The 14502-nt window shown below is 51.2% G+C and overlaps 1 protein-coding gene across 2 annotated transcripts; it reads left to right on the top strand.

Moving 5' to 3' along the window:
• Positions 1–107: 107 nt before the first annotated feature.
• TMEM25 (transmembrane protein 25) lies at positions 108–4887 on the top strand. 2 transcript variants are annotated; one of them, XM_046017631.1, is made up of 9 exons: positions 108–450; positions 576–669; positions 937–1248; positions 1670–1960; positions 2165–2296; positions 2621–2651; positions 2805–2905; positions 3054–3140; positions 3266–4887. In XM_046017631.1, exons 2-9 carry the CDS (start codon positions 600–602, stop codon positions 3337–3339), a joined length of 1098 nt encoding a protein of 365 aa, XP_045873587.1. In that variant the 5' UTR covers positions 108–450; positions 576–599; the 3' UTR covers positions 3340–4887. The 2 variants fall into 2 exon arrangements, with proteins under 2 accessions (XP_045873587.1, XP_045873586.1); XM_046017630.1 differs by having other exon boundaries at positions 3051–3140.
• The last annotated feature ends 9615 nt before the right edge of the window (positions 4888–14502 follow it).

Raw genomic sequence — 14502 nt, 5'->3', positions numbered from 1 at the left:
CAGCCGGGCTCGGGCGTTGATTGGCTCCGTCTGGCACCGCCCGCCGCGGACCGCAGCGCCCTGCAGACCTGAGCAGTCGCTCGTGCTGAGCGCGGGGCGGGCTTCAGGTGAGGCGCGCTGGGGGCGGGGCTGCCGCACGCTTCCCCCCCCCACCCCTCCCCTCCCGGACCCCCGCTGCTCCGGCCCGCTTCCGCCTGGTCGCAGGGGGAAGGGGCGAGGGAGGGACGGGCCGGGAAGACGGTCCCTCTGGGGGAGGGGTGCCGCGCCGCGAGTCTGTGTGTGTGCGTGCGAGTGTCGGGCCCGGGGCGGGCTGCGCGGCGGCGCGCGGTCTCTGCGCCTGCGGGCGGGAGTCTGTTTGCCCCCGGGAGACGGCGCCCGGTTCTGCGGCCGTCGGTGTGTGCTGGCTGGGCTCCGGCCTTCGCCTGGGCGTCCTTGGCTTCGCCACTGCGGGTCAGTCTCCATCTGTGTGTCGGTGCACGGTTTATTTTTTTTCTGGAGAGTAAATTCCTAGAGGAATCCCCGAGCCTGCCTGCGGCCACCAGGCTCACATCGAGGCCCACCCCTTGTCTCCGCAGCCTGGGGCCTAGGCCTGAGGGACCATGGCACTACCCCGGGGCCCAGCTGCCCTCCCGCACACGCTGCTGCTCCTGCCAGCCCTTCTGAGCTCAGGTACACCCCGTTCACCCCTTGGCGAAGCCCTTCTGGGGACAAGCCACTCTCTCTCCCCTCACCTTGGGTTTGGGTACCTACCCAGGCCCCAGAGCACCAGAGCTGGGTTCCCCTCACCCACCCACCCACGGCCCAGCCAGTTCCTGGTGAGCAACCTAGGTGCTCCGGCTCTTGGTCAGCTGCCCCTCCGTAACAGGATGTCATGCTGGTCACAGACCAGTTCCATCCGTCCCCCAGCTCTCCCCAGAACCCCCTGCTGTGTTCCAGGTTGGGGGGAATTGGCACCAGAAATTGATGGTCAGACCCGGGCCGAGCTGGCACTTCGGGAGAACGAGCGGCACGCCTTCACCTGCCGGGTGGCTGGAGGGCCTGGAATCCCCCAATTGGCCTGGTACCTGGATGGACAGCTGCAGGAGGCCAGCACCTCGAGACTGCTGAGCGTGGGCGGGGAGGCCTTCTCCGGAGGCACCAGCACCTTCACTGTTACTGCCCAGAGGGCCCAGCATGAGCTTAATTGCTCCTTGCAGGACCCCAGCAGTGGCCGGTCAGCCAATGCCTCCGTCATCCTCAATGTGCAATGTGAGTGCCCCTGAGGTGGGCAGGGACAGAGGTTCCCTGCCCGAAGACCCCCAGCAGCCACCAGGCAGGTGGTCTGATAGGCCCCTTAACAAACACTTAAACACTTTGCAAATATTAATTCACATTATCCTCAGGATATTCCTGTGAGGTAGTTATTATGGTTAACCCCCTTGGTTAAGTATTATGTCTGCAGTCCTACAGCTAGTAAGCAGAGCCAGGATTCAAATCCAGATATTTCGGTTTTAGTGATTTTACTGTTAATCACTGTGAAATGCTGCCCCTCAGGGAGACCCTGCCATCCTGTTTCCCAGTGCCCCCTTGAGAAGAGGTCCAAGCTCCTGGCTCCCTTCTGGGTTTGGGGAGAAAGGGCAAGGAGTCTGAGGGCTGTGGTGAGAGTATATTGGCTTCTGCTTTGCACCAGTTAAACCAGAGATTGCCCAGGTCGGGGCCAAGTACCAGGAAGCTCAGGGGCCAGGCCTCCTGGTTGTCCTTTTTGCTCTGGTGCGTGCCAACCCACCTGCCAATGTGACCTGGATCGACCAGGATGGGCCGGTGACTGTCAACGCTTCCGACTTCCTGGTGCTGGATGCCCAGAACTACCCTTGGCTCACCAACCACACTGTGCAGCTGCAGCTCCGAAGCCTGGCCCACAACCTCTCTGTGGTGGCCACCAATGACGTGGGTGTCACCAGCGCCTCGCTTCCGGCCCCGGGTGAGCATTGCCAGCAACTGGCCCAACACAGCCTCGGGTGGGGGCAGGATCACAGTACAGAAATGAGAAGACTGTTGCCCTCTGGGTGAGTCTTGTGAATGGGCTGTGTGCTGATCACCTTGGGCAAGGACATAATGGTACCTATGGCATCTCCGAGGTGGGGGCCCCTGCCCACTTGGAACCTAACCAGAGAACACCTTGCAGGGCTTCTGGCCAGCCGAGTGGAAGTGCCATTGCTAGGCATCGTTGTGGCTGGAGGGCTTGCACTGGGCACCCTGGTGGGGTTCAGCACCTTGGTGGCCTGCCTGGTCTGCAGGAAAGAGAAGAAGACCAAAGGTAGGGCCAAAGCAGTGGGGTGGGGGGTGAGGGGGGCTGAGGAGCAGGGAGAAGGAGAGGAAGAAGCAGCAAGGGCAGCACGTGGGGCTTGGCAGGACAGGTCATCTCTGACGAGTGGCAGAATGGATCTTCCTGGGCATGTCCACGGGGAAAACCCGATGCAACTCAGAGCAGGCCTGGGCACTGGGGACCCAGTCTGTCCCAAAGCTAGAGCCGGGCATTGGAGAGATCCCTTGCCTGAGGGTCCTGGGTCTAAAAGGGCATAGGGCCTGAGCCCAGAGTGGGTGGGCTCCCTAAGAAAGTGTGTGGTTTCTTTCTCCCTAGGCCCCTCCCGGCGCCCATCCCTGATCTCTAGGTAACTTCCTGGGGCTGGCTGGATGGGCCGAGCTGAGATGCAGCATGGGGACAGCCGGAAACCGCGGGTCTCCCTAGTTCTGGAAGGGGCCCCAAACCAGGAATCTGGGCCTGCTGGAGCCAGGGCACATCCCAGGCTCTGTCTGCCCTGTAGTGACTCCAACAACCTGAAACTTAACAACGTGCGGCTGCCACGGGAGAACATGTCCCTCCCGTCCAACCTTCAGCTCAATGACCTCACTCCGGATTCCAGAGGTACACCCTCTGTCTGCCCCAACTTTACCTTCAGAGGTGCTTCTGAGGCAAAGAGAGATCCTGGTACTTGAGGGGTTAGGCCCTATCAGGCACACTTCTCATCCTGGGCAAACCCCCCCCCCGCCCCCCGCCCCGTGTCACCCAGCAGGGAAGCCAGTCGACCGGCAGATGGCTCCGAATAACAGCCGGCCGGAGCTGCTGGACCCAGAGCCTGGAGGCCTCCTCACCAGCCGAGGTACTGGGACACGGGCGCTCCCCCACCCCCAGCCCTGGTGCTTCTGCCGGAGGCCTCTGAGTCTCCATGGGCAGCTTCCAGGCGGTGAGGCTCACCGCGTCTCACAGGCATCTTTGCCCCTGCAGGTTTCATCCGGCTCCCCATGCTGGGCTATATCTACCGAGTGTCCAGTGTGAGCAGTGATGAGATCTGGCTCTGAGCGGGGCGAGAAGGGGGGGGGTACCCTCTTGGCTCCTGGGCACCCCCCCCCGCAAGGCCACCTCTGCCTGGCCCTATTGCCACTGGGAAGAGGTCATGCCCCTGCTGCTTTGGCTTGCCGTCCTGGTTCAGGCACCCTCTGTGTCATCCACATGACGTTTGTCAGTGGGATCTGACCCTCAGGGCACAGGTGTCTTGGCAGAACCACCATGTGGACCTCAGCCCCTTGTTCTACCTCAGGTAGGGGGGCCTTCAGGCGCGTGCACCCCGGCAGCTGGAGCTCTTTGTGCAGGTGTGTGTGCGGTTGTCTGGCCTCTGAGTGTGTGGTCTGGCCCTGCCGGCCTGGGCCTGCTTTGGGCCACACACCAGTAGTGTAGCACTTTGTACAGCAGGCACGGGGCATTCCCGGTGGGGGGGCAGGGAGGGCCCTGCATGTCTTCAGTTTCCTCCCCATGCTGTGCAGCTTTGTTCCCTCAGGGAAAATGTAGGACCCTGATAGCTGTATCGAACCAAACTGCCCTTTGCACAGGAACCAACCCCTGGCCCAGGGGCAGGGGCCAAGCACAAATTTTGCTGCATACCTCTCTGCCCTTCTCTTGTCTCCATCTCCTCTTGGGCATTGTATGTTATACTTTGGACCTTCTGCATTTCTCCACTGGGGCACTGGACTTCTCCACTGACCTAAGCCTGGCGGTGCCAGGGCCCGGTGTTAGCACAAGTCAGGAGGAAAAGAGGGAGGCAGGAAGTCCAGGGGCACCCCCAGCAGCATGTAGCTATGCATCTTTTTCTTACGGTGTTGGCACTTTAAGCACATCCCCTGGGTAGGGGGTTAGGGAGGGCCCCAGGGCCTTCTCTGTGGCTTCCCCAAGTCTGGCCTTCCTCTGATTCACTGTGAGTGCCCTGAGCCCTCAACCTGTCCTCACAAACCCCCACCGTGGAACCCCATTGACCAGCCCCTAACTGCCTCATCAGCAGGAAGCCCTGCTCTTCCTGTCCCAGTGTTGGTTCTTCAGGGGCTGGTGATAGGGGCACATTAGTTGACAGAGCTAGAAGCTTTTAGGGCGCCATGGAAAAAGGGGGGGGACCACATACCCCCAAACAGTGTAAGAACTCTTTGGAAAGCAACACGGAAATAGCAAATTATGATAGTGCAGAGTATATTTTTCCCTTGTTGATAACTTGTTTTATAGTTTTTCTCATGTTACTGCCTAGGACAGTGCTGAGCACACAATACATTTAATAAACTTGGCTGAGTGAATGTTACATGTTTCATTTCTTCATAGATGGTTCTAAAACGGAAACTTTATATCCTACAGAAAATAGGGGAAACACCTGTGTACCCACTACTCAATTCTGTTGAATCTTCTCATTTTACTTTGTTTGCTCCAGAACTTTTATTTTTAAAAATGAATAATGCGGTTTCTTTAATTACACTGTTGTCAGTGGCAGGGCTGGCGTTTTCAGTTTTGGGGGTGTCAGAGCAGGGTTAGAGGTGCAGAAGGCTCAGACTAGGCTGGTGATTTAAAAAAAAAAATCTGGAGAATCGTAAGGAGAAAAAAAAGACTAGAAATGAGAGATTTTTTTTTTTTAAGATTTTATTTATTTGATAGAGATCACAAGTAGGCAGAGAGACAGGCAGAGAGGGGGAGAAGCAGGGTTCCTGCTGAACAGAGAGCCCAATGTGGGACTTGATCCCAGGACCCTGAGACCATGACCTGAGCTGAAGGCAGAGGCCTTAACCCATGAGCCACCCAGGCACCCTAGAGATTTTTGAGGACAATTTATAACCTTTTCTGAGCAACAGATCGGCTTGTCTTGCATAGCTCTGGTTTTCTTCCCCGCTCTCTGGCTTCCCTCTTGTTCAGTAGGGTATCTGCTCCATGGAAGTGGCCGAGGCCGCTGCCCCAGTCTCTGCTGGTTTTGCATGTAAGCGGCTTTGTGGCTCCAGAACGTTTAGAAGCCAGGGTGCCTCTCTGGTGACGGTCGTCCACTGTTTCCTTTGAGAGGTCCTGGAGCCCCTTCCTTGGTAGTTCTTTGGCAAGGCTACAACCCCTGTGCTCCTCTCAGCTGCCCCCACCTTTCAGCAAAAAGGTGGGTTCTTCGGGCAAATCCATCCTCGCAAGTGTTTGCAAAGGGGAGGACTTTGAAACTAGTGTTCCAGTCTCCCTTACATCAGAATCCTTGTCCCTTTGTCGAGTCCCCGGACACCTTGGAGAGTTTGATGAGAGGTAAAGACTCCTTTCTGAGAAATGCAGTTAAAGGCCCTGCTCACTCTGCAGGTCAAAGCCCATCAAATTACAACTTGAGCGAACCTTGAGAACATGCTGAATGAAAGCAGCCAAATCCAAAAGACTGTTTGTGACTCCATTTATGTGAAATGCCCATAATGGGCAAATCTGCAGAGACAGAATAGGTTCGTGTTACCTGGGACTAGAGGGAGGGAAGAATGGGGAATGGCTGCTAATGAGTATGGGGTTCTTTTGGAATTAGTGGTGATCGATGCACAATGTTGATAACTTGTTTATCAACAGATCAGAAACCACCCAACTGTACACTTGTGAACTTTATGAAGTACAAATTATGTCTCAATAAAGCTGTACTTTGTTTTAAACTTTTTAAGGATTTTTTTTTATTTTTTTATTTTTTTTGGTATTTATTTGTCAGAGAGAGAGAGAGTGAGAGTGAGCACAGGCAGACAGAGTGGCAGGCAGAGACAGAGAGAGAAGCAGGCTCCCCGCCGAGCACGGAGCCCGATGTGGGACTCGATCCCAGGATGCTGGGATCATGACCTGAGCTGAAGGCAGCCGCATAACCAACCGAGCCACCCAGGCGTCCCTAGGATTTTTTTTTTTTAGATCCATTTGAGAGAGGGAGAGGGAGAAGCAGCCTCCCCGCCGAGCAGGGAGCCCAATGGGGGGCTTGATCCCAGGACCTTGAGATCATGACCTGAGCCAAAGACAGATGCCCAACTATCTGAGCCACCCAGGTGCCCCTGTACTTTATTTTTTTAAAGTGTACTCTACCCCCCAACATGGGGTTCGAACTCATGACCCCAAGGTCAGGAATTGCATGTTCTACCAACTGAGCCAGCTAGGCACCCCAATAAAACTGTAGTTTTAAAAACCATCAAATGGTTGATGCACCTGGATGGCTCAGTTGGTTAAACATCTGCCTTTGGTTCAGGTCCTGACCCAGGGTCCTGGGATCAAGTCCCACATTGGACTCCCTGGTCAGTGGGGAATCTGTTTCTCTGCCTCAACACGGCACGCTCCCTGCTAGTGCTCTCTTGCTCACTCTCAAATAAATAAAATTATTTTTTTAAGATTTTATTTATTTATTTGACAGAGAGAGAGGTCACAAGTAGGCAGAGAGGCAGGCAGAGAGAGGGGTTGGGGGAAGCAGGCTCCCTGCTGAGCAGAGAGCCTGATGCAGGGATTGATCCCAGAACCCTGAGATCATGACCTGAGCTGAAGGCAGAGGCTTTAACCCACTGGGCCACCCAGGTGCCCCAATAAAATATATTTTTAAAGATTTTATTTATTCATTTGAAAGAGAGACAGAGAGTACAAGCAGAGGGGAAGACAAAGGGAGCAGGGAGCCAGATTTGGGGCTCAATCCCAGGACCTGGAGACCATGACCTGAGCTGAATGCAGACACCCAACCATCTGAGCCACCCAGGCACCCCATAAATAATATATATATATATATTTTTTTTTTTTAAGATTTTATTCATTTATCTGACAGAGAGAGATCACAAGTAGGCAGAGAGGCAGGCAGAGAGAGAGAGGAGGAAGCAGGCTCCCTGCTGAGCAGAGAGCCCGATGCGGGACTCGATCCCAGGACCCTGAGATCATGACCTGAGCCGAAGGCAGAGGCTTTAACCCGCTAAGCCACCCAGGCGCCCCTAAAATATTTTTCTAAAAGTCATGAAATGGTAATTTGATTTGTACATTTCACTATAAATTTCACCTGATAAAAACATAAATATTGAACTCCAGGTAATTATATGCATGACAAAATGTTTGGGGGTAAATTGCATTGATGTCTGCAACTTCCTTTGAGATGTATCCAAAAAAAACAAGATATATAGGGGGCTCCTGGGTGGCTCAGTCCGTTAAGCTTCTGCCTTCAGCTCAGGTCATGATCTCAGGGTCCTGGGATCGAGTCCTGCATCAGGCTCCCTGCTCAGTGGGGATCCTGCTTCTCTTTCTCCCTCTGCACCTTCCCCTGCTTGTGCTCTCTCTCTCTCTCTGTCTCTCTCAAATAAAATTTTTTAAAAAGTTAAAAATAAACTATCCCATTGTGGGGCTCAAACTAACAACCCGGAGATCAAAAGTCTCGTAATTACTCAAGAGCCGGCTAGGTACCCCCCTTAGGTACTTTTTAAAAAAATTTAATTGTTTACGAGAGAGAGAATGGGAGAGAGAAAGTATGAAGGGAGGGGCAGAGGGCGAGAACAGACTGCTGAGCACTGAGCCTGATGTGTGGCTTGACCTCACACCCTGAGATCATGACCTGAACTGAAATCCCTGCAGGCGCCCCCCTTAGGTACTTTTTAAAAAATTGAAGTATAATTAACACAGAGTGGTATATTTGTTTCTGGCATATGACATACTGATTTAACAATTCTACACATTACTCAATGGTTATCCAATTTGTTGGCATACAGTTGTTCATAGTACACTACTTTTTATTTATTTTTCAAGATTTTATTTATTTGACAGAGAGAGAGTGAGAGAGGGAACACAAACAGGAGGAGGGGGAGAGGGAGAAGCAGGCTCCCCCTGATGTGGGGCTTGATCCCAGGACTCTGGGATCGTGACCAGAGCCAAATGCAGACTATGACTGAGCCCCCAGGCACCACCCCCCAGGTGCTCCTCTATTTTTTATTCCTGTGGAATTGATAAACTATCCCTACATTCATTTCTGATTTTAGTTATTTGAATCTTCTTTTCTTTTTTAGACAATTTGGCTAAGGCTCTTCAATTTTTTTTTTTTTTAAAGATTTTATTTATTGGGGCTCCTGGGTGGCTCAGTGGGTTAAGCCGCTGCCTTCGGCTCAGGTCATGATCTCAGGGTCCTGGGATCGAGTCCCGCATCGGGCTCTCTGCTCGGCAGGGAGCCTGCTTCCTTCTCTCTCTCTCTGCCTGCCTCTCTATCTACTTGTGATCTCTATCTGTCAAATAAATAAATAAATAATCTTAAAAAAAAGATTTTATTTATTTATTTGACAGATAGAGATCACACGTAGGGAGAGAGGCAGGCAGAGAGAGAGAGGAGGAAGCAGGCTCCCCGCCAAGCAGAGAGCCCGAGGCGGGGCTCGATCCCAGGACCCTGGGATCATGACCTGAGCAAAAGGCAGAGGCTTTAACCCACTGAGCCACCCAGGCGCCCCTTCAATTTTTTTTAACGTTATTTTTTGTCTCTTCTTCTTCAATTTTTTAAAAAGATTTCATTTATTTGAGAGAGTGAAAGTAAGAGAGATCACAGAGGGAGAGGGAGAAGCAGACTCGCTGCTGAGCAGGGAGCCCAACATAAGGCTCAATCCCAGGACCCCCAGATCATGACCTGAGCTGAAACGGAGAGTCAGATGCACAGCCAGCGGAGCCACCCAGGCGCCCCTATTTGAGTTCTTTTTTTTTTTTTAATGCGAATTCCCCCTCTGAGCACTGCTTTGGCTGTATCCTGTAAGCTTTGATATGTTTTGTTTTCATCTTCATTTGTGTCTAAGTATTTGCTAATTTCCCTTGCGATTTCCTATTTGACTCGTTGGTTAACACTGTATTCTTTGATTTCCCCAGGTTTGTGGGTTTTTCAGTTTTGCTTCTGTTATTGATTCTGACTTCATCTCCTTGTGGTCAGGGAAGATACTTTGTATGATATCTACCTTTTAAAATCTATTGCGTTACGCTGAAAAAATAAATAAAATGGAAAAAAAAATAAAATCTATTGCGACTTTAATTTGTGGCCTAAAATATCACGTGTCCTGAAAAATGTCCCATGTATCCCTGAGAAGTATGCTGTTGCTGTTGGACAGGTTGTTCTGCCCATGTCCATCAGAGCTGGTTGGTTCACTTTGCTGTTTAAGCCCTCTGTTTCGTTATTTACCTTTTGTCTCATTGTTCTATCCTTTATTGACAGTGTGGTATTTTTTTTTTAAGGATTTTATTTATTTATTTGAGAGAGAGAGGGAAAGAGCACAAGCAGGCAGAGTGGCAGGCAGAGGGAGAGAGAGAAGCAGGCTCCCTGCCAAGCAAGGAGCCCAATGTGGGACTCGATCGCAGGACCCTGGGATCATGACCTGAGCTGAAGGCAGAGGCTTAACCCGCTGAGCCACCCAGGCGTCCTGACAGTGTGATATTGAAGTTCCGAGCTATTAGTGTAAAATTATTTCTCCCTTCCATTCTGTCAACTTTTGCTTTATATATTCTGAGGGTCTGTTATTAGGTGTGTAAATGCTTATACTTTTTATAGCTTCTTGCTGTGTTCATTGTTCCTTTTGTAGGTCTCCTGATTTCACGGAAATCTGTAACAGCAATTCTCGAATTTGTCTGCATATTGAAATAATCTGAAGAGCTGAGGAAAAAAATGGATTCCTGTATCCTACCTACAGAGATTGTGATTTAAATTAGTCTGGTGTGTCGTCTGAGAAAGGAAACCTCCCTTTTTTAAAGATTTTATTTATTTATTTGACACGCACACAGAGCAAACACAAGCAGGGGGAGCAGTAGAGGGAGAGAGGGAGAAGCAGGCTCCCCACTGAGCAGGGAGCCTGATAAGGGACTTGATCCCAGGACTCTGAGATCATGTTCTGCTTTTTTTTTTTTTTTTTTGGAGATTTTATTTGTTTATTTGAGAGAGATTGAAAAAGAGAGAGATCATGGAGGGAGAGGGAGAAGAAGACTCACTGCTGAGAGGAGAGCTGGATTTGAGGCTCGATCCCAGGACCCTGAGATCATGACCTGAGCCAAAGGCAGAGGCTTAACCCACTGAGCCACCCAGGCACCCCTAGTCTATGAGTATTATTAACTTTTTCCCCCTTAGCTTACCCGCTTTGTTTCTCTGATTTACTTTGTTCTGCCAGTTTTAGTCTCTATTTTTCTGGCTCTCTTCAAAGTACAGTGATCTCCGATTGTACATCATGTTTAACATGAGAGTTGCAAACAGGTGTACAAACACAAGAATGAGATAACCAGAAAACTGATTGGAAGCTGATGGGGAAGTTGGGACCTGGACATGTGCTTAAAGACTCCATGTCAGTATCTAAAGGTCTTTTCTCTTTGGCTGATCAGTTTGCCGAGAGGACTTTTCCAATAATCTGCTTTGGAGGTATAAATAAGCATAGGAAAGGGTGACGGTCTCATTGCTCACTCTGTTTCATCCATTTCTTTTAAATATGGCCCCTTACGGCTGTCCTCATAGTGTCTTGGTGTTCTCATGTCCAGGGCCTCCCTGGTTCAAAGGTGACTATGTGGGGCGCCTGGGTGGCTCAGTGGGTTAAAGCCTCTGCCTTCAGCTCAGGTCATGGTCCCAGGGTCCTGGGATCGAGCCCCGCATCGGGCTCTCTGCTCAGCAGGGAGCCTGCTTCCCCCTCTCTCTCTGCCTGCTTGTGATCTCTGTCTGTCAAACAAGTAAATAAAATCTTTAAAAAAAAAAAAGGTGACTATCTTCTATTGGGATAGAAGAGATAGGGTTCTGCAGTGTGACGTGGCTCACTTCTTAATCAGTTTCTCTGTCTCTCTCCTCTGTAGGTAAATTCCAGACCCCCCCCCACCCCCTTAAATTAAGTTACCACTTATCCATCTTCCAAAATTGTTGCTGCCTAGTCTCCCGTCATTTCCTTTCCTATTATCTATCCTTGCTGGTCTGTATCTTTTTCAGAATTATTATTCTTGGGGCACCTGGGTGGCTCAGTGGGTTAAAGCCTCTGCCTTCAGCTCAGGTCATGATCCCAGGGTCCTGGGATGGAGCCCCGCATAGGGCTCTCTGCTCCGCAGGGAGCCTGCTTCCCCTTCTCTCTCTGCCTGCCTCTCTGCCTGCTTGTGATCTCTCTCTCTTTCTCTCTGTCAAATAAAATCTTAAAAAAAAGGAAAAAGGAAAGAAAAAAATCACACCCAAAACTCTGCTCAGCAGGGAGCCTGCTTCCCTTACTCTCTCTCTGCCTACTTGTGATCTCTGTCAAATAAATAAATAAATAAGATCTTTTTTAAAAATTATCCTTACACCGTCATTGTATAGGGCTAAAGGAAGGAGTGAAGATGTAAATACGGTGTTCATTATTTGTTTATTTCGAAGTGTTGAGAGCCCATGATCAGCCAAGAAGGAGGGGGACACTTCCGGCTGAGGAAATAGCCAGCATAGAAGTTTAGTGAGAAGGGGGACTTCCTGAATCCCGGGTAGAGCCTGGCAAACAGATCAGAGTTGCAGTTTGCCTTGAGGGATTATGGAAAATGAGGATCTACGGGGAGGGAGAAAGTGGCCAAATGCAGTCTTCAGAGGCCTAGTTGAAAATTTATACTTAGTAACATAATTACTACATATGACATTTTGGGGCACTTAATCTTTTCACATAACTTTACCCACAGGACGAGTCTCACAGTTAATTAGTGTTTATTTTAACTGTTTCATAGCTAGGTTAACAGAGATAGGGAAGTTAGGTATGGAAGTTACTGGCTTTTTTCTAGGGCCACAGAGTAAGGAGCCAACGGGGAGGAAGGACAGGCGTTGAGGCGGAGAGAGGCGCGCAGGCGAGCCTGGGTCGGTCACTGGACACTGTCACTGGACACTGGTCACTGGACGGTGGTGCTGGAACAGGGAGGTAAGCTAAGGCCGCGGCCTAACAGTGCCTTTGGCAGGAAGTGCCCTTGATCTGTGTTGCTTGCAGATTCTGCCTTTGTGAATCCACTTTCTCAGTAAACGTGTTTACTATCCCAAATCAGTACTGGCAGTGTTTTCAGTTATTTGCAGACATGCCCAGAGCAATGAAAAATTTGTCACCCGACACCTACCTTCCCTGCTGAGGCTAAAAAGGGGGACGGTCTCGCTCCTGGTTTCAGCTCTCCTACTGTAAACACGTTCTGTGTATTGCCACGTTTTCTGATCGCTGGTGATTAGTGCACTAGAATGACCCCCAAGCGCTGACGTGGCGGCCAGCGCTCCTACGTGTAATAAGGCTGTGATGTGTGTCAGGTAAGCTTCAGTTCGGCACGATTCAGAGGGCTGGTAGTTCTGAGTTCAGTGAATCCGTAGTTGCTTGATGAACATGGTGTGACCAGGGGCTCATAGAAACCTAACCTTGCATTTCCCCGAGGAGCAATGGTTCATTGTTTGCTGGTTGGGTGTTTGCTGTGACTGGAAGAACAGAACCACTGTGCATAACGGGGCGGCGCCTGGCGGGCTCAGTCCGTAGAGGCTGTGACCCCCTCATCTCGGGGTTGTGAGTTCAAGCCCCACATTGGGCGTGGAGCCTGGTTAAAACAAAACAAAACACAACTACTGTGGATAATGAGAATCAATGGTATTTATTAGTGCTGACTCTCAGCTCTAGCCGAAGGAAGCAGTCTGAGTGTTCGCCGAGAAAGGAATGGAGAATTTGAGCTCCTGTTGTTTTGCCTGACTTTTCCCCTATGAGTTAAATGTCCCAGTGGGATGTCACAGTGAGGCCTGAGCATGGATGTTCCGGCTCCTCAGACTGAAGCATGATAGGACCCTCACGCCTGGTGGAAGAGTCTATGGGAAACAGCCCCTCCCATCTCGGTGTTTACTGTGCATAGGTTAGGCTGACAGGGTAGCACTGTAATGTAATTCTCCCTTCCAGTCACTTCTTGCCCCCACATCCATACTTGGTTCCTTTACCCCTTTGCTGCTCCAGCCAAACACCTGGGTGTCATCCCTAATTCCCTTCCTCCGTCCCCTACAGCCACTCTACCGGCAAGGTCTGTGGATCTACCTGTTGCCTCTCAGCCGCATGCCTTCCCTTCCGTTCTGTTTTCTACTGCTGGGTTTTCCAGATCCCCTTGCCACCTGTTGGTTTCTGCCAGTGGGAGGCACCAGCAGGATATGAGAAGGTGGGAGACAGGAAGCAGCAGCCGTTATTCACAGTTGCCATGGTAGTGGGGTGAGGGCATGTGGACTGTAGTGCCTCGGTGCGGTGCCCCCTCAGCCACTCAAGACCACTGCAGCACCCCTTCTGCCCTGGCACCTGCAGCAGATACCTCCCCTTGTGCCTCTCCTTCCTGCAGCCCACCTTCCCATCTCCCTTTTGCTGTCAGCCCTTCCAATGCTTTGTGACCAATTTCCCACATTTAACACCCCATGGTAGAATAACTAGCATGGGGGCATCTGGGTGGCTCAATGGGTTAAGCCTCTGCCTTCGGCTCAGGTCATGATCTCAGGGTCCGGGGATCGAGTCCCGCATCGGGCTCTCTGCTCAGCAGGGAGCCTGCTGCCCCCTCTCTCTCTGCCTGCCTCTCTGCCTACTTGTGATCTCTGTCTGTCAAATAAATAAATAAAATCTTAAAAAAAAAAAAAAAAGAATAACTAGCATGGGGGTGCCTGCGTGGCACAGTCAGTTAAGTGTCCAACTCTTGATTTCAGCTCAGGTCATGATCTCAGGGTCGGGAGATTGGGCTCCATGCTAGGTGTGGAGCATGTGTCAGATTCTCTCTCTCTCTGCCCCTCCCCACCCTCTAAAAGAGAAAAGAAAGGGAAGGGAAGGGAAAGGAGAAGGAAGGGAGGGAGGGAGGGAGGGAGTGAAGGAGGAAGGAAGGAAGGAAGGAAGGAAGGAAGGAAGGAAGGAAGGAAGGAGTGAACTAGCATGCTTTCTGACTTCCTGACTGGAGCTTGGCTGATGTAGCCTCCAAATTATTTCCCGAATCGCCTCGTCTCCACTTCTACCACTACTTCCTCCCTCATCCGGGGCACAATCACCCTCACCCGGATGGTGCACCAGCTCGGCTGTCTGGAGACCACAACCACCCAGGTCTGGAGCTAGAGGGGCAGGGGAACCTGTAAGGCGGCAGCAGTAACTGGTGAGAGACCCCAGGAAAATCAGTTCCGGGAGAAGATGATTCACCTACTGCCATCACTGGACCGATCCTTATCTCGGCCTGCATAAGGGTCAGTCTGTCTTGCTTCTTTCATATTACAGAACAGCACAGCAACC

This window comes from Meles meles, chromosome 8 (genome assembly GCF_922984935.1).
Source record: "Meles meles chromosome 8, mMelMel3.1 paternal haplotype, whole genome shotgun sequence".
NCBI lineage: Eukaryota > Metazoa > Chordata > Mammalia > Carnivora > Mustelidae > Meles > Meles meles.
Note: the sequence above shows the minus strand (reverse complement) of the source record. Positions and strands in the feature narration are given on the sequence as shown.

Bases quoted from the DNA above. Each gene is read 5' to 3' on its own strand.
- TMEM25 (XM_046017630.1), top strand. From the start codon at position 600: ATGGCACTACCCCGGGGCCCAGCTGCCCTCCCGCACACGCTGCTGCTC. The intron at 670-936 runs GTACACCCCGTT...GCTGTGTTCCAG, and splicing joins GCCAGCCCTTCTGAGCTCAG to GTTGGGGGGAATTGGCACCA. The intron at 1,961-2,164 runs GTGAGCATTGCC...AACACCTTGCAG, and splicing joins CGCCTCGCTTCCGGCCCCGG to GGCTTCTGGCCAGCCGAGTG.